The sequence below is a fragment of the Capsella rubella genome, unplaced genomic scaffold (genome assembly GCF_000375325.1).
Source record: "Capsella rubella cultivar Monte Gargano unplaced genomic scaffold, Caprub1_0 scaffold_7, whole genome shotgun sequence".
NCBI classification, from domain to species: Eukaryota; Viridiplantae; Streptophyta; class Magnoliopsida; order Brassicales; family Brassicaceae; genus Capsella; species Capsella rubella.
The window spans coordinates 5,092,350-5,110,258 of NW_006238917.1; the positions used below are offsets into that span (position 1 = coordinate 5,092,350).

Sequence of the window (17,909 nt, forward strand, 5' to 3'; positions counted from 1 at the left end):
TTTGTCTCTTGACCTCTCGACGCGTTAAGCCTTGTTCCTTCCTCAAGATCTCTCTCTCTCTCAAAGACATTCTCAAATTTTCCTTTTTTTTTTTTTTGATTCTCTGATTCGTTTTTTTCTCCGATCTTTCCTTCTTTCTTTTTTTTATATATCCGATTTCTTCGGGAGGAGGCGAAGAGACGACGGGCACAATATTTCTCCAATGGCGCGCCGTCTTTTCGCCTGTTTCGGCCTCAAGAAATCTTCAACTAAACCTATCTCCGGAGGTAACAGCTCCGCCGTCGTCGCGGCTGATGTTCCCGCCGGAGACGGACCTGTTCTCGTCCAGCTATTCTCGTCTCAGGGATGCAAGACCTCCCCTGCCGCTGAGATGCTTATGTCCCGGCTAGGTCGGGGCGATTTCGACGCTCAGATCCACGGAGGAGGAGGAGATGGTGGATCTCCGGCGATGGTTTTGGTCTTTCACGTGGATTATTGGGATTTCAAGGGGTGGAAAGATCCGTATGGATCAAGCCAATGGACGGTTAGGCAGAAGGCCTATGTAGAGGCGTTGAATCTTGACACCATGTTTACTCCGCAGCTTGTTGTCCAAGGAAGATCGCAGTTGACCGCAATCGAGGAAGAGACGCTGCTAACTTCTATCTCCGAAGCTCCTAGGTTTCCTTCTCCAGCTTTCAAGGTGAGTTTTTTTATTCATGTTGATTGATGTTTTATGATTGGACTTTGGTTGCTGTGAATGTGGTTGAACTAGGGTTTATTTATGTGCTTTCCAAGTAATTGCTCGATACACTGAAACAAAATCTCTGTTGTGTTTGAGGCTCTCTGCTTTGTATACTAAGAATCCGGTGAATCATGAATCTTGCTTATAACTTAGTTTCTAGCTTTGGTTGTGCGCATCACCTTGTTTCTCGTACCATGTATTATAATTGCTTTGCTAATAGAATGTTATAGGTATATGACAGGGAGGGTAGGTTTATATATGCAGCAAGCTTCTATTGCATTAGAATTAGCACATTTTGGTGAATCTTAACTAAACAACATGTATGAGAAATTTTTGTTTAACGACACGTTCTTGTAGATGTGTATCGCAGGATTAGGAACATTATTTCAACCATGAATTATCTGATCTTGAGTCTTGAAATGATTTGAGTTTTGACATAACAGAACAATATGGCTTTAGTCTTCTTTTACTAGCTTTTATCATTCTCTATAAGTGGTTGTAACATTTATGGCTTTCTTTTAACAGGCGTCTTTCCAGAGACCAACCTCAGAGACACTACAAGTATCACTCACCGGAGCACTGAGAATGAAAGTGGACGGAAACGGAATGGACATAATGGTGGCGATATACGAAACCGGGCTTGTGACCGACTGCGCAAGAGGAGAGAACGAAGGAAGAATGTTGTCGAATGACTACGTTGTAAGAAAGATGGAGAAGATGTGCACTGTGAAAGACGTAACACCGAAGAAACAAGTGTCGGGGACTGCTCATTTCACGCTATGGGATGGATTCAACAGCAGCAAATGTGGAGTCGCCGTCTTTCTTCAGAACTCATCACTTCAGATTTTTGGTACACAGAGTTTTAAGTTGCCTGATGAGATTTGAGTTTACAATAATATCCTGAAAACAAACAATCTTTTGTGTCGTCCATATAAGTTTTGCTTGTGAATCATCCGGTTTCCACTCTGCTTTGTACAGTTATATGTGTGACTACTTATAGGGCTTAGCCTTTCTTCTAATTCGTTTTTTTCTTCTTCTTATTGCAACTTATATACTCTACTATTCTAATATTTCTGACCTTCTCATGCTAATTAATTTGATTCCTTTTAAATTAATCATTGTGTCATTGTTCCATTACACGAATGTTGGAATGAAACATTCGAGCTGTTTATAGAACTCCTAAACCACTTTTATGCTCATCCCATCAAGGACTAATAAATAAGGGACAATGTTGAATCAGTGATGAATGATACACACAAAACAATGATATATGGTCATATTATTACTTTATTAAGTGTAGTATAAATTTAGTGTTTAAGAGCTTAATTATGATTATTATGAGAACAACGCTATTCATCTCAAATGTATTCACTACTGAATAATTCAATATTCTACTTGCTATGTGATATACCAATCTAGGCATCAATTTCTCCTTACTACTCCTTTCTTGCGGCACCACGGCAGGTCTTAGCCCATATGTAGAGGACGACGCTTTTAGTTCTACTTTCGTATGGAAGCTTGCCACTGGAAAAATGTGACTGATTTACAACAACATCAAAAAATGAAAAAAATTAAAGAAAAAGGAAAATCTTTGGCTCGATATTTTGGTGTATATATCTGCCATCGGCTAATATATCTTTTTAGTGCCCGTGAATGATATATACAAAAAAAAAAAAAAAGGAAACTAAGTTGTAATTATCGATTAATTAAAATTATTAAACTACTAATCTCAAAGGAAAAAGGAAAAAGAAGTCAATTAGGAATAGGAGGACAATTAAACTATTTAACGTCAACAAAGGCACTCTCTTTTTTCACTCATCCTCATATTCTCTCTTAGTAATTGCCTTTCTCCTCACGCTTCTCGCTCTCTTTGAACTCGAGTTAGGGTTCTAAATCACAATGAAGAAGACAAACGACGACGATCATGAGTCTAAGAGGGAGAATATGTGGTCAAAGCTCTTAGAATTGGCGGACGTTGCGAGTAAGGTGTATGATGAAGAACAACGCAAGAAAAAAGGAAAATCTAAGATCGTATATGAAGAAGAAGAAGAAGAAGGATACTACGATAGGTACAGATTCTTGGATTATGTCCCTAGAAAGATTAGGTCTTCGTTAAGATACCCTCAAGAAACCTATGAAAATCTTAATGGGGCTTCTACTTCTTCTTCATCGCTTCACCACCTTCGTTGTATTGAGACTTGTTCTTCACTCCGTTACAACAGGGCTGAGACTGAAAACCCTCCTCCAAACCTTAGTTCACAGTCTTCTTTGAGCCCAATGGAGAGTACAAGCCGCAAGAGACCTGCCGTGGTGCCGCAAGAAAGGAGTAGTAATGGTAAATTCAAGAAAACAAACGTTACTTCTATGCCACGGGTAGCTAGAGAGACACCGGAGTGGGTTTTCGAGGTGATGAGAGAGATGGGGGTAGCAGGAAACCCGATGCTGGTGTTTGAGAAGTCTCTATCCCAGAGTGATGTCAACACAAACCAGAGCCGTCTGTTAATGCCTTTCAGTATGCTAACCAGAAACGACTTCTTGACAGAAGCGGAGTGTCAAGCCATAGAGAGAGAAGACATCGAGGAAGAGAACATTGGCGTGGGAACGCTTCTGGTGAATAAAAAATGTGAAAAGTGGGGTTTGCGTTTCAAGATATGGGTGATGGAGAAGCCGGACTCTAGAAACGGGACCTTCAACTACACTTTGAACTGGGGGTGGAACGATGTCGTCAAGGGTAATCATTTGAGAGCCGGTCATGAGATCAGTCTTTGGAGTTTCAGGTGCCGTGGAGTCCTATGCTTTGCCCTTGAACGCAGAGTTCCCCTGCCCAAAAGTTTAGCTCAAATTATGGAATCATGCATAGCCAAAACAAAAAGTCTATCGAAAGAATAAAAATCAAAAATTATGCATGCATGTTATCTATAGGTTTATTTGTCGCGAGTGCTGTGATAAACAAACTTACAACTGGTGCTTTTTTATTTTTACAAATTTAGGGGTTCTACTTACAACTGGTGCTTTTTTAGTTTTAATTGGTGTTTTTTTTTTAAAGATTGACATTATATATGGTGTTTTGGTAACTTGTCTCTTTTCCTGTTTCAAATTATATGAATTGAATTGAAACATTTTGACATGAATCTGGTTTGTTGTTTGGTCTACTTTAGTTTCTGAACTTGATCAGCTAGACAGCTACTTTTGATTTCGTATAAATCCATCTCATTGTCTAAAACATGTGTGATGAAATTTGTTGATCAAATACTACAATATTGTTTTGGTAACTTTTTGTTTTAGAGTATTTTCATTTAAATTCTCCACTACGACAGCGTTTGTTACTTATAGTTTTAGCTGCTGAAACGACGACGTTCAGATATTTAGGATAATTTCTAGAACAGAGTTTTTGAAAGCAGTGTGTGATATATATCTTCTTCTTGCCGATAAATCTTCTGCTTCGTCTCCCTTAAATCTTTGATGCACAAACGCGGGAAATTACCTTCACTGTCCCAACACCAAAACCCAAATCCACCAGGAAGCTCTGTGAATCGGATAATGGTGTCAAAGCTCTCACTTTTCCGAGCCAATTCACTTCCTTTCTCCCCAGTCTTCTCTTCCTACTCAGCTCGTTTCATCCATAAACCCTATCCCACACCTAAAACCCTTATCTTCTGCGTCTTCTCCAGTAATATCTCCTCTACAAACGTTCCCTATGGTCCGTCTCTCCTGAAAGGGAAGAAGCTTTTGCTAGACGACCTTAGATTGGCTTCAATCGGCCGAGATAGAGATGCCCATCGACGCAAAATTGGAGATTTGGATGAGTCAATCGAGAAAGGAGTTCTTTTGAATGAAGATGATTTCACTAGGGTGTTTGAGATTTCGGCGATTCGGGTCCCGGCCAAGGACTGTTTTGCGCTTGAGAATCGTCTCCGTGGGCATCTTCTTAATTGGCCTAGGATTCGGAACATTGCTAGAGTTCCTGGAGACGAAATTGAAGACGATGTGGTGAAGCTGTTGGGCCGTGAGAGTGAACAAGATGAAGATAGTGTTGTGGATTCGGTTAATCGGAGAATAAGTGGAAAAGCAGAAGGGGATGGGGAGAGACTGACTTCAGTGTTGCACAGAGACAAACTCGCCAAGACATTTAATTCAACGGGGTATCTCCGATTCAGAAACTTGGCCAAAATTTCTCGGCCAAAGAGGAAGAGGAAGACAGAGAAAACAACGGAGGGGAAGGAAAAGGATAAAGATAAAGGAAGCAAGCGCAACGAAATGGCAGTGGTGGAAGTGGTGGAAGATCCAGAAGGAGCTGAGGATTTTGAAGGGTTATTGGGAGAAGGCTATGGTAGTAGAGGAAGATGGAGAGGCTCAACAAGATTGTTGCTTTTGGATGAGAAATATTCCGGTGAGCAAGTTCAAGACTTGCCTGAGGCTATCAAGGTTAAACAAATTTTCTTTAAATCCACTCATGTGGTTTGATCCAATAGTTGTTCTTGGTGGAGAATTTTATGGTTTATGTTTGGTAGGCTCTGTTTGCAGAAGCTAAAATGACCGATGCAAGCTTAAGTTTTGAGCTAGTAAAATGCAGACTGACTTTGTTCTATGACTATTGGCCAATGATTGAGGTAAATGATGACACTTTCAACCTGACTTTAGTTTCTCTCGAATGTCAAATCGAGATGTTTTGCTTCAAAGTTTGTGTGTGTGTGTGTTTGCAGATATTAGAGGCTGTTCTACCTAAGGGTGTGATTGTGCCTTCAGCATTTGAGATGGTGGGGCATATTGCGCATCTGAATCTAAGAGATGAGCATATACCTTACAAGAGGCTCATAGCTAAGGTAATGTGATAGTGGACATTATTGCTCAAGTCTGAAACCAAATTTCCCCAGCTTCAGAAACTGAAGTCTATTATGTTACTTTCTTTTACTTATCAGGTAGTTCTGGACAAGAATCAGCCAAAGATACAAACCGTTGTGAATAAGATTGATCGTATTCACAATGACTTCAGAACTATGCAGTTAGAGGTTTTAGCCGGCAACCATTCCCTGGTGACTCTGGTTGTTGAAAATGGACTGCGCTTTCATGTTGATTTAGCTAGAGTGTATGTATCTTCTTTCTCATGAAATGCCAATCTTAGAATGCATGCTTTTACTGTGTTTTGATGATGACCCAAATGCCATTATCCATTTGGATTTAGCCCCTTACTGTCCTGAATCTGGTGATGAAACTAGCTTTGCGTAAGATGTCTGATAGCAATTTGAGTTTTCAGTCAAAGGAGATATATCAAATATGTTAATATGTTATATCCTTTTACTGATGACAGATATCACTTTATTTACTGAATCTCTTATCATGTCAACTCTTTTGGTGTTATTTTCTCATGTGCTAGATATTGGAATTCGAAACTTGGGACAGAAAGACAGAGGCTGCTACTTGGGTTCGACCACAGCGATGTTGTTTGTATGTTTTCTGTTCATCATGAAAATTATTGATATGCCCTCTTTAAAACTCCACTGATCTTCCAGTAAAAAGTGAATTGTCCCTCCAATTGGTGTTAAATTTTGCTTCTTTCTGTTGTTTAGAAGCATATGTAGCGGGGGTGGTAGATATGTGCATCAATTGTCTTCTTGTTATTGATAATTTGAATTCTTTTGTCTGACTTGGTATAGATTTTGTTCATGTATTGTGTTATGTTGATTTCAAATTACTCTGTTTTTACTGACAGGTGATGTTTTTGCTGGAGTGGGTCCCATTGCACTTGCTGCAGCAAGGATTGTAAAACGTGTATATGCCAATGACCTGAACCCTCATGCAGTAGAATTCATGGAGCAAAATAGTGTTGTCAATAAGCTTGAGAAGAGAATCGAGGTAAGTTCAAATTCCAGACACTTTGTTTCATATTTTAAACCATCTGTACAATTCGAAGTCTTTCATCTCTGTCTAGATCTTTAACATGGATGGAAGAAGATTCATAAAGGCTATGTTTTCAAGCGATAAGGGTCAAAAAGTCACCCAAGTAGTCATGAATTTACCGAAAGATGCCGCTGAGTCTCTAGGTTCCATCATACTCTTATTAAAATGCTTCCTTTTTTTTTTCTGGTTCACAATTTCCTCTTAACCGCCATGCATCCTTTACTCAAACAGATGCATTTCGCGGAGTATACAACGATAGGCAGAGAGATGAAAGCTTATCATTCCCAACCATCCATGTTTATGGATTCTCCAAGGCTCCTGATCCAGAATTTGACTTCCATGAGGTCTAAACCAACGGGAAAAAGCCCCATCAAACTCTCACATCTAATAAAATTTGATCAACTTCTAATTAACGATTGGTTAATGTTTAATTCGCACAATGTGGTTTTTTACTTGCAGCGGATACGGATTGCTCTATCTGAGGTGGCTGTGGACGTGAAGATGCGAAAGGTACGCCTAGTGGCTCCTGGGAAATGGATGCTATGCGCTTCCTTCATACTTCCCAAGAGTGTAGCCTTCTCAAGAAAAAACACATTGATCATGTAGATTAAAAGAATGCAATACATGGCAGAATAGGAGGGGGTGGGGGGGAGAATCTGCAAATACGAAATATTGTTTGTTATTGTACTGCAGCCAGAGTAATACTTGCAGTGTCTTTGTTATAGAACAAGACAACTAACAAGTGAAAGTGACAATAGCTTTTGTTACATAAGTTTAATAATATTCAGAAGAAGAAAAAAAAAAACACTTCTCACAAGTCACACAAACCATATTTAAAAGCTTTCTACTCTTGGACACAGAATATCTGGTGCTCAGATTTGTCTCTGCCTACTCGACGGTTCAGATTTCAACACTGTTTCTGATCATGTCCCTCCATTCCAAATGTTTACTTTAAAGATTCAACATAGTAATATTAACCCCTGGGTACTCTTGGTCTGAGCTAGTCTTTCTAGTACTAGCTAGTACTTGCCAAGTTTAATCAAGAAGGTTAATTATTGTTGTGTACTTATACCAACAAAACCCATCATCCTTTCTCCATCTCTAATCTAAACAAAGAGAGGACATAGTTGTTGTCACATATAGAGATCTTGTATAGAGGTTAGGTGAGATTGAAGAATCTAGAGACAAGGGCAAAGGTGTAGTTTAAGTTGAATATAGGAGGGTCTACAACTGTACTGAGTGAGAGGGAGAATCTCAGTTGGGGAGATTGAGATCTAAAGTAATGATAATAGAAATCTGGAAAATATTAAATTCGTAGAAGAGAAGAAAGAGAGAGAGAGAGGTGGTCCAAAAGGAGGTTTAAGGAAGGGTTTGCAAGTTTGTATGAAAATAGATAGATAAGGAAGATGATGTATAAAGCCAAAACTAACAGTTACTCTCTTTTCTTCTTGTCTATTTTTTTTTATTTTTTTAATTAATTTCTTTTTCTTGCTTTACACTTCCCCAAACGAAAAAAGAAAAAAAAAACTTACTCATTTATTCACCTACTCTGCCTCCTTTTGTCTTCTCTCTATAGTCTAGTCTCTTGTGTACATTTACTCCACAATGTCCATATGTATTTACCATTTTTATACAGTTGTATATTAGAGATCTCAAAGAGAAAAACCACAAAATGGAATGATAGGGTGTATATTAGAATCCCCTCTGATATGAAGCAACAGCTACTGTATGAAATTAAAACTTTTTAACTTTTCTAAAATAAGTTTATTTGGCTCTTCTATGTAAATATATAGGAGGAGAAGTAAAAATAAAATTAAAAAACAAAAGAAGAAGAAGAAGAAGAAGAAGAGGATCCTCCGATGGCAAAGCCAAAGGCCAATCATTCTAGAAAGGACACAATATGCTTCACGGATCCCAAGAATCTTTCTGTGCCTGCCTAAACCCAGCAATATAAATCAACCCCTTCACACGCTTCGCCTCTTTCTCTCTCACTATCCTTCGCACGTGCCCAAAAAAAAACCCTAAGTAAAGTAGCCGGCCGCCCAATGAACCTCTAAAAGTGGTCCCCGTGATGACACGTGGCGTTAGGACCACGCACACAAAGACACAACAAAACTCCGTAAACTTAACATGAAAGCACATGTGGGGTCACTCTTTCGTCCTTTGCCCTACCTGTTCCTTTGTCCTACCCTATATCTTATATAGCCCACACACACACAAATACACAAATCTACGCGGTATCTTATATTAAATTTTATCTTCTTTTTTTTTTTGCCTACATATTAAATGTATCCATTTTTTCAGAAATTTATAAACCATATATACTACTATAGTTTAGGTTTCATTTTTTTTAAAAGAAATCAAACATGATATATATATATATACTACTATAGTTTAGGTTTCATTTTTTTAAAAAGAAATCAAACATGATATATATATATATATATGGAGTATGCTCTTTTGAGTATAAGATTAGTTACTCACTAAAAGAATTCTAATTCATGGATCTGTCTATGGATATAACACATTTGTTGGTTAAGTTAATCACATATAGTAATAATTTATCTATATCTCTAGAATCATTCGACATTTCTTTTTTTTTTTCGTGTGTGTGTCTATGTAAACTAGTTGGATAAGTATATCGCGTGTCATTCTAAGCTTATTATAGCAACAATTAATGTAGATAACTAAGGTATGTTGGGTTGGTCATGCATCCCGTTTGGATTTCTTTTCATAATAATAATAATTCGGATTTTTTTTTCGATTTTAATTACATAATCACGCTAAACACAGTCACACAGAGTGTTTGCATGTCACTCGTGAATATTTTGTATATAAGAAGTGGAGTTGTTTTATATTTTTTTTGATTGCTTTAACAAATATTGGAAAATACATTCTCACCGTACGTACATATTGGAAAATACATTCTCACCGTATGTTATACACATGCTAATTTACGACAAAAAAAAAATACATGCTAATTTTATTCAGAAAACGTAGTACTCTGCAAAATTACCTCGACTAAAATACAAAACTATAAAGATTAATAGTGGCCATAATTAAGTAAAAAGTAAGGGGTTATCGAATCTCAACACATTTGTAATATATTTAATGATCAAGAGGGACTTCTCTTACGATTTAGTATATCGAAAAAATTTCATATAAAAAGAAAACTAATGTTCAAGATACAATTAAAATACATAATTTCTATTAGTAGGTGTTGGGCTGAAGCAAAAATTAACATGGAGGCAGCTTTAAAATGTTTCCTTATATGATACAGCCATCATTTCTACTCTACTCCGTAGCTCAACCCACCCTTCTCGGAATTCACGTCTAGTCTCATGCCATTCTTTTTGCTTTCAGCCCTCTTCATATACTATATGAAAGCAATAACTATCTCAAATTTATTTGTTCGCAATACCTATATGTGTCTTTCAAGAAACAAATTTCATTGTATAATTTCCCTTTTTTCTATTTTGTAAATTTTCAGAGTATTTCTAATTTAACCTATCCGATTTGTGACTTTTTAAAACTTGTAAAGCTTACTCGTTAGAAGAAATAAGAACAAGTTTTTGAAAAGAGGAAGAAGAAGAAAGAAAAAAGAAAAAAAAAGAATAAATATAACTGCGACTGAAACTGGACTTGCTTATTTTAGTTGATATGAGCTGAGTAAAATCATGTTGTTTCAGACCTTGCTCGTTATAATCGGCGAATGGTCTCATGTCCCGACACCTGCTTTCGATCTGCGGGTACTATATTTTCTCCGTGTAACGAACGCGGTGTTCCTATTGGCGAGTGCTTCGCACGTAACGACGTCTGAGCCTAGCTAGCGACAGTCTCCGATTTTGCTGTCTCCACGGTAAATATTACAGTATGTATCTACAAACATTTTTCACCTACGAACAATTAAAAAAAAAAAAAATTGACAAAAAGGCTATATCAAGCTATTTAGTTTTGTATCTTGCATTCTTACGGATTTTGAAATCTGTTCTTGTTTTTAGGCCTTTAAATTCTTAACCAACGTATATCGAATTGTCGATCTTATTTGTTGCAAAGTGGTGGAATTTGTATTTACTCGAATGATCTTCTCTTATATAAGAGTTACAGTATGAGGCTACTTAATTAAGGAGTAAGTGAAGATTATATATATATATATATATAGATAGATAGGGGATGCACCTTTGGAAGTAACCAGTTAGTCAAGATTACTAATTATCATATCGTTAAATTTATTCCACAAATCCACTGCATGGATAACATCATACGTACCCTATCATGCGATAATATAGTTTTCAGTTACAAAAACTCTCCTCTATTTATTTCAGTTGTTCCTTTTGATGATTATATTAATATCTCATGCAGTTTAATTAACGTCTCTAGACTTTAATCCCGAGTACAACATAAGATAATGATCTTGCATATATATAAGACGACCCACTATATTGACAAACTGAACATCTATATATATACTGTATGCAGAAGTTAATAACAAAAAAATACATTGCAATAAGGGCTATGGAATACTTGTACCAGGTCAATTAAGACTGAGAACATAAAGAATATATATATATTTTTTTTGATAAAAACATGCTTTAGATTGGTATAGACAAAAAAAAAAAATTAGTATAGTATAGGGGGGGGGGTAAAAAGTGAAAAGTAAAAAAGGATACGTTATCCTCATATAGTACCTGGAAATAACAGAAAATAAAAACACAGGTAAGTACTTTGCCTGCCTGAGTATATATCAACAATAAAGAGATACACACACAGACACACAAAAAGAGAGCGCAGAAACAAAACACACAGACTTAAAGCTTTTCTCCTTTACCTCTTCATCCCTCTCTCTCTCCTTTAAAAAAGAGTTCTGAGAACAAGAAGCTCAGTGATCATCATCATCATCATCATCACCAATGGCGACTTCTCTCTTTTTCATGCCAACAGATCAAAACTCCGTCGGAAACCCAAACGAGCTTCTGAGGAACACCCACCTTGGTGTCAACAGCTCCGGCGAGATCCGGACAGAGCCGCAGAAGAGCCGTGGTCGGAAACCGGGATCAAAGAAAGGTCAGCAAAACCAGAAGAAACCGACCTTGAGAGGAATGGGTGTAGCAAAGCTCGAGCGGGAGCGTCTCAAAACCGAAGCAGCAGAGAACAAACAAATCGCCGCCACACTCGGAGACACGTCAGTAGCACCGCCGAACCCTAACAGCGCTACCCGTTTGTTACCCGTACCCGTGGACCCGGTTCTTGTCCTGCAAGGCTTCCCAAGCTCAGTCGGAGGAGGATGCAGAAGCAACAGGATCTATTGCGGTGGAGTCGGGTCGGGTCAGATTATGATCGACCCGGTTTGCTCTCCTTGGGGTTTTGTTGAGACGACCTCTACTCATGAGCTCTCTTCAATCCCAAATCCTCAAATGTATAACGCTTCCTCTAATACTCGCTGTGACACTTGCTTCAAGGTTTGATTTTTATTTTTCTTTTTTTCCTCTCAAACTGTGTTTCCAATATGTTAAATATAATTTTTTGGCAATTTCATTAAAAAGTTTTGATTTTTATTATGCAAACCGCAGAAGAAACGTTTGGATGAAGATCAGAGCAATGTAGTTCGATCCAACGGTGGTGGGTTTTCGAAATACACAATGATTCAACCTCCGATGAACGGCTACGAGCATCTTTTTCAACAAGATTATCAGAGGAGCAGCCAAGGTTTCATTTATGATCATCATAGAATGACTAGATCAGCTCCACCTTCTGCTGCTGCTGCTACTAGTTCTAATCCGTATCTTAATGAGGCGACAAATCATACGGTATAGTTTATACACATATAAGTATAGATATTCGTACTTTGGTTTGGTGTGTATTGATTTAATGGTGGGTTTAGGTATCGATGGAGGAATTTGGGAGTGGCTACATGGAAGGAAACCCTAGAAATGGATCAGGAGGTGTGAAGGAGTACGAGTTCTTTCCGGGGAAATACGATGATTTTCCAGGAAAATATGGTAAAACAGTCTCATCAAAGGCTACATCGGTCGTCGTAGGTGATTGCAGTCGTACTAATACATCATCGTCATCATCCACCATCGATTTGTCTTTGAAGCTTTAAATGATTTAAGAAAATTTTGAAACATCATATCGTCTCAGAGATTTTTCAGCTCTCTCTTCTCTCAGCTCTTTCTATATTAATTTAAACAAATCGTCGTTTTTGTTTTTTTGGTTTTACATATTAAGTAGAAAAAAGTACGAAACAGAAGAAAAAAAAAAAGAGATCCTTTTTTGGTGTATGCATCTGAGAGCTGAGTCGAAAGAAAGGTTCAGCTTTTGGATTTTACCCTTTTGGTTGTTTATTATGGGATTCTAAACCTAAACACTCAGACATATGTTCTGTTCTCTTCCTTAACATATTGTGTCATGAAACTTTTTCTCTCTCTCTATCTCTCTAAAGCTGTGTCAGATCTTGGGGATTGTATCCATTATGTGTTTCTTCTATCTAGTTAGGCAATGATCCTGTCATGATTCATGTTATCACCTAATATAATCCTCGGTTTACGAGACGGTGTCATCTCATTTAGTTTTTGATGTGAGAGAAACTTATCAAATTGCTCTTTGATTCTATTTTTTTTCCAACGACATGGCATAAAATACAGGGTGGGTATATACAGCTTGAAGTTTTGGTTTATGAAGTATATATGTGTACTAGTTTTGATATTATATAATAAAGGTTTTGTTTTGGTTCAAATTTAATACTAATTATATGTACGCAGTCAGTTATACACACTCCCAGTATTAACTTAGAAAAAAATGTCTTAAGGTGCAAATTTTTAGTTAATCAGCTTTTATATAAGCGGTTTTACTGGAGTATAAGTACTTAGTAGTTAAACTGCTTTTGCTCTTCAAAACAGCTATTTCGGTGAACATGTTAGTAGTGATCTCTCAGTCTCATACATATGTAGAAATAAAAACTGTCGATCATAAATATATAATGCAGCTAAATATGAACCATACGTTACAAATCTGTGTCTTCCTGTGAGAATTGGTTGACATATATTGATATATAGTCCCTTAGAAAAAACACACACAATAGATAAACAACTTGATGATCAGCATCAAACAGCAATCAATCTTATGTTTGACATTAGGACTGAATTGATATTGTCAAATGCAAACGCTATATTTTAAAACTAAAAATATGACAAATGGGCCAATAATACAAAAAACACAGCCCATTAGGAAAAAAAAAACTGATAAGATAAAACAGGTTCCTTGTGAGTAGAGAGAGAGAGAGAGGAGCTGTGCTTAGCACGTTCTCAACCTCTTGAAAATTATTCAATATACTACAAAACATCCATTATCCAATACAATTAGCATTAATTTAACAAAATTAATTTAGATTATAAAAACAATCTACAGACACGGCTCTCTTCTTCATCTTCCTCATCATCATTTTAATAAAAGTTTCTATAATTTGTTGAATCAAAGAAGAAGAAGAAGAAGAAGAGATCATGAATTCAGATTCCGATTACCCTCATCTCCCTAATATCAAGATCCACCATCCTTCATCTCCTCGTCACTCTCACCACCACTCTTCCTCAACTCCTTCCGCCGCTACTCCTACCCCAACCGCCGGTGCTCGCCGTAAGATCGGAGTCGCCGTTGACCTCTCTGAAGAAAGCGCCTTCGCTGTTCGCTGGGCCGTTGACCATTACATTCGTCCCGGCGACGCCGTCGTCATCCTCCACGTCTCTCCAACCTCCGTTCTCTTCGGCGCCGATTGGGGTCCTCTCCCTGTCCAAACCCCTCCTCCTTCCGCCGCCGTCGATCCCGCAGCTCAGCCGAAGCCTAGTCAGGAAGATTTCGACGCTTTCACGTCTTCCAAAGTAGCGGATCTAGCGAAGCCATTGAAGGAAGCTGGGTTCCCTCATAAGATCCATATAGTGAAAGACCACGATATGAGGGAGAGGCTTTGTTTAGAGACTGAACGGCTTAACCTCAGCGCCGTGATTATGGGAAGCAGAGGCTTTGGTGCTGAGAAGAGGGGAAGTGATGGCAAGCTTGGCTCCGTTAGTGACTATTGTGTTCACCATTGTGTTTGTCCTGTTGTTGTGGTTAGATACCCTGATGATCGTGATGGTCCTGCTCCTCCTGGGAATGTTGGAGGTACCAGGGAAGCTATTGTGACTGTTAAATCACGTAGGGATGATGACGATGATGATGAAGATGACGAGGCTAAGATTGCTGCTTCTGCTTCTGTTTCTGCTCATCCTGAACACATCAAAGGTCAGGATCAATCCTTTCTTTCTCTCTCACATTGTTGACTTGCATAAGTCTAGTTATAGTTTACGGAATCGTTCTGAATATGTTAGCGTAGTGTTTTAGAGATATATCCATAGGTGGGAACTTGAAAACTTAGATTTTTCCATGGCTTCGTTTTTAGAAATTAGGACTAGTGTGATGTTTGATTCTACTATTGATTGCTCTTGTGGATGTTCTACTCTGTTTCAGCTTGTCATTACCTAACTTTCTGCGTTAGTAAATGAAAAGTAGCAATGATATTTTATTCTGTGATTCGTTTCTCTTCTCAAGATTCCATTTTCTCGTCACCTGCTGGTATTTTTCCTCAGTTGCTTTGTTGAGTGTATGCTATTTTCGTAGCCTTTTTGATTATTATCTAGAAATTTAGGGAGATTTCCACTACAAGTGATGCAAATGAGCTTCTACAATATATCTTCAATTCATGGTTTTCCTACACTGCTTTTGCTCCTTTTTGCTAACACTGGTTGCTTTAATTCGATTAATTAATTATTGATACCAAGAAGATAATTGCTTTTGGCCCATCAAGAAAGTTTTTCTTTGTTTGGGTGTTTTTTTGACTGTTTTCTATCTGCTCCCTAGTTTGGAGTAATAGTAAGCCAAGTATTACAATTCTTGACTTAAGGGAAAAAAAATGAATCTCCTTAGATCACCAGTTTGACTCCAGTAAATTAGTGAAAACCATGCAGTTGGTGGAATGTTGTAAACTCTGTTACCTGTAATATGAAATGTGTGAATCAGTATCTTCTTACTTTTCATTGCTGAAATGAAAGACGTCATGAAACCTTGTCCAGGGAATAAACAAAGTAGAGTGATATTAGAAATCAAAATCACTTCTCTTTGCTCAATCTAGTTAGTCTTTTGGGAAGACAGTCTTTTCACTGCTTATACACATTTAGACAAATAGCTATGGGATTGTTAGAAGCCTAGGTTTGCAAAAGAAAATGTAGTTGGTCTTTGCTTGATTGATTCAATGATTCCACTTGTGTACCCTTGTGAATTTGGTTTGAACTCTTAGAAGGAAAAAATTGACATGAAGCCAATTAAACTAATTGAATAGTTACAAGTTTTCTGGACATGATTTGGTTATCCAAAGAGAATAACAAAAATTGAGGCTCTTCCTTTTACAGATGAGTAATACGCTTTAGGATCTCATAGGATTCACCATCTTCACAGCCAGGTAAAATATAAACAACCTTTTTCAACTGTGCTCTGAAGAGTGGTTGTCTCTATCAATCCTTCTTTCGGGTTGAATCTGATTCTTATGAAATTCGTAGGTACGACGACGATGGATGAAACAAAGGGTGGTTAAAGCGGATTTGTGGAGAGGACTGTTTGTGTGTGTTTGTGATATCTTTGGCAGTTTCTGGAATCTCCCTCCTCTGTGGATTATTTATTCTCTCAGTCCTTTATAAGATTGATCCGTGTATGATTTTCACATTTAAAACAATGAAGAAGTAAAAAACATTTTTCTTTTGTGATTATGATCTTTAATTATCTTCAGTCTAATTTGATATCCGATTACTAAAACATCCAATCGTATTCGCTAATTTAACATTGTGACCAGAAAAATATTCCAACCAAGAGCACTTCATTAAATTATAAGAATACAAAAAATCATTGCTCTTTACAAAAACGCAGTCAAAACAAGAATATAGAATCTTAAAAGGAATATAAGAAAGTTTTTGTTCACAAAAAAAAAAAAAGTCTAGGGTTCCGCTATATATCCTTCTTTTTCTGTCCCCCTCTCATACAACAGGGGAGAACACTGCCGCTATGGAGAAGATAAGGAGAAAAAGTCCAAAATTTGTAATATTCCTTTTCTTGTTTTTTTTCTAATGAGCTTTTGTTTTCTCTAAGATTGATTTGGCTTTATCATAATTTTTTTGGTAGGACAATGACGAAGGTGACGAGGAAATGGTCTTGGGAAGTGTAAGTGTATCTGTCTCATGGAAAAATTTAACCATATTGATAGGAATTCGTAGGTACGACGACGATGGATGAAACAAAGGGTGGTTATAGCGGATTTGTGGAGAGGACTGTTTGTGTGTGTTTGTAGTATCTTTGGCAGTCTCTGGAATCTCCCTCCTCTGCGGATTATTTATTCTCTTAGTCTTTTATAAGATTGATCTTTGTATGATTTTCACATTTAAAACAATGAAGGAGTCTGAATCAAACACTAAAAAAAAACATTTTTCTTTTGTGATTATGATCTTTAATTATCTTCAGTCTAATTTGATATCCGATTACTAAAACATCTAGTCGTATTTGCTAATTTAACATTGTGACCAGAAAAATATTCCAACCAAGAGCACTTCATTAAATAATAAGAATACAAAAAATCATTGCTCTTTACAAAAACGCAGCCGAAACCAGAATATAAAATATTAAAAGGAATATAAGAAAGGTCTCGTTCACAAAAAAAAAAGGTCTAGGGTTCCGCTTTATATCCTTCTTTTCTGTCTCCCTCTCTTACAACGGGGAAGAACAACCGACCGACTAATAGGAGAAAAAGTCCAAAATTTGTAATATTTTTTTTTTTTTTCAAAATTTGTAGATTGATTTGGCTTTATCATAATTTTGTAGGAAAATGACGAAGATGACGAGGAAATTGTCTAGGGTTCCGTTCTCTTTATATCCTTCATTTCTGTCTCCCTCTCTTACTGTGGAGAAAAAACGGAGAAAAAGTCCAAAATTTGTAATATTATTTTCTTGTTTTTTTTATATTTGTTGTTCTTAAGAAATTTTGTTCCTCTCTCGCTCTAAATGGTTTACACTTGGCTTTGTCTCGGATATTTTCAGTAAACTGGGGATATTGTCGATGACAAGCCTTCCTTGAAAAAAAAAAAGAAGATGCACAAGGTTTGACCTTGTTCTTGTTTGTATATGTAGATCCAGATTCACTTCACTTTTCTAGTTTTATGTAGCTTGTTTTGTTCTCATGAGCTTTTGTTTTCTCTAAGATTGATTTGGCTTTATCATA

General features: G+C 37.2%; 5 protein-coding genes across 5 annotated transcripts; all 5 read left to right on the plus strand.

The window, feature by feature from the left end:
- Positions 1-31: 31 nt before the first annotated feature.
- On the plus strand, positions 32-1,761 carry LOC17880563. The gene is made up of 2 exons (XM_023778904.1): positions 32-679; positions 1,247-1,761. The coding sequence occupies exons 1-2, from the start codon at positions 203-205 to the stop codon at positions 1,604-1,606; spliced, it is 837 nt and encodes a 278-aa protein (XP_023634672.1). The 5' UTR covers positions 32-202; the 3' UTR covers positions 1,607-1,761.
- Positions 1,762-2,620: 859 nt separating this feature from the next.
- LOC17877812 (B3 domain-containing protein At5g38490) lies at positions 2,621-3,610 on the plus strand. Its single transcript, XM_006285506.2, has 2 exons — positions 2,621-2,790; positions 2,839-3,610. The coding sequence occupies exons 1-2, from the start codon at positions 2,621-2,623 to the stop codon at positions 3,608-3,610; spliced, it is 942 nt and encodes a 313-aa protein (XP_006285568.2).
- A 534-nt stretch (positions 3,611-4,144) lies between these two features.
- On the plus strand, positions 4,145-7,436 carry LOC17880840 (tRNA (guanine(37)-N1)-methyltransferase 2). Its single transcript, XM_006285657.2, has 9 exons — positions 4,145-5,146; positions 5,233-5,331; positions 5,425-5,544; positions 5,641-5,807; positions 6,096-6,166; positions 6,432-6,574; positions 6,651-6,762; positions 6,851-6,963; positions 7,079-7,436. The coding sequence occupies exons 1-9, from the start codon at positions 4,184-4,186 to the stop codon at positions 7,223-7,225; spliced, it is 1,935 nt and encodes a 644-aa protein (XP_006285719.2). The 5' UTR covers positions 4,145-4,183; the 3' UTR covers positions 7,226-7,436.
- Positions 7,437-11,529: 4,093 nt separating this feature from the next.
- LOC17878867 (protein SPOROCYTELESS) lies at positions 11,530-12,887 on the plus strand. The gene is made up of 3 exons (XM_006284938.2): positions 11,530-12,078; positions 12,190-12,426; positions 12,501-12,887. Exons 1-3 carry the CDS (start codon positions 11,530-11,532, stop codon positions 12,720-12,722), a joined length of 1,008 nt encoding a protein of 335 aa, XP_006285000.1. The 3' UTR covers positions 12,723-12,887.
- A 1,158-nt stretch (positions 12,888-14,045) lies between these two features.
- On the plus strand, positions 14,046-16,415 carry LOC17880021 (universal stress protein PHOS34). The gene is made up of 3 exons (XM_023778753.1): positions 14,046-14,893; positions 16,057-16,106; positions 16,204-16,415. The coding sequence occupies exons 1-2, from the start codon at positions 14,119-14,121 to the stop codon at positions 16,062-16,064; spliced, it is 783 nt and encodes a 260-aa protein (XP_023634521.1). The 5' UTR covers positions 14,046-14,118; the 3' UTR covers positions 16,065-16,106; positions 16,204-16,415.
- Positions 16,416-17,909: the final 1,494 nt, after the last annotated feature.

What these genes read in the sequence shown, in the direction of transcription:
- LOC17880563 (XM_023778904.1), top strand. Translation starts at nt 203, where the DNA reads ATGGCGCGCCGTCTTTTCGCCTGTTTCGGCCTCAAGAAATCTTCAACT. An exon ending in TTCCTTCTCCAGCTTTCAAG is followed by an intron (nt 680 to 1,246) that starts GTGAGTTTTTTT and finishes TTCTTTTAACAG; the next exon opens with GCGTCTTTCCAGAGACCAAC.
- LOC17877812 (XM_006285506.2), top strand. Translation starts at nt 2,621, where the DNA reads ATGAAGAAGACAAACGACGACGATCATGAGTCTAAGAGGGAGAATATG. An exon ending in GAAGAAGGATACTACGATAG is followed by an intron (nt 2,791 to 2,838) that starts GTACAGATTCTT and finishes GTCTTCGTTAAG; the next exon opens with ATACCCTCAAGAAACCTATG.
- LOC17880840 (XM_006285657.2), top strand. Translation starts at nt 4,184, where the DNA reads ATGCACAAACGCGGGAAATTACCTTCACTGTCCCAACACCAAAACCCA. An exon ending in ACTTGCCTGAGGCTATCAAG is followed by an intron (nt 5,147 to 5,232) that starts GTTAAACAAATT and finishes TATGTTTGGTAG; the next exon opens with GCTCTGTTTGCAGAAGCTAA. An exon ending in AGCTTGAGAAGAGAATCGAG is followed by an intron (nt 6,575 to 6,650) that starts GTAAGTTCAAAT and finishes ATCTCTGTCTAG; the next exon opens with ATCTTTAACATGGATGGAAG.
- LOC17878867 (XM_006284938.2), top strand. Translation starts at nt 11,530, where the DNA reads ATGGCGACTTCTCTCTTTTTCATGCCAACAGATCAAAACTCCGTCGGA. An exon ending in GCTGTGACACTTGCTTCAAG is followed by an intron (nt 12,079 to 12,189) that starts GTTTGATTTTTA and finishes TGCAAACCGCAG; the next exon opens with AAGAAACGTTTGGATGAAGA. An exon ending in ATGAGGCGACAAATCATACG is followed by an intron (nt 12,427 to 12,500) that starts GTATAGTTTATA and finishes TGGTGGGTTTAG; the next exon opens with GTATCGATGGAGGAATTTGG.
- LOC17880021 (XM_023778753.1), top strand. Translation starts at nt 14,119, where the DNA reads ATGAATTCAGATTCCGATTACCCTCATCTCCCTAATATCAAGATCCAC.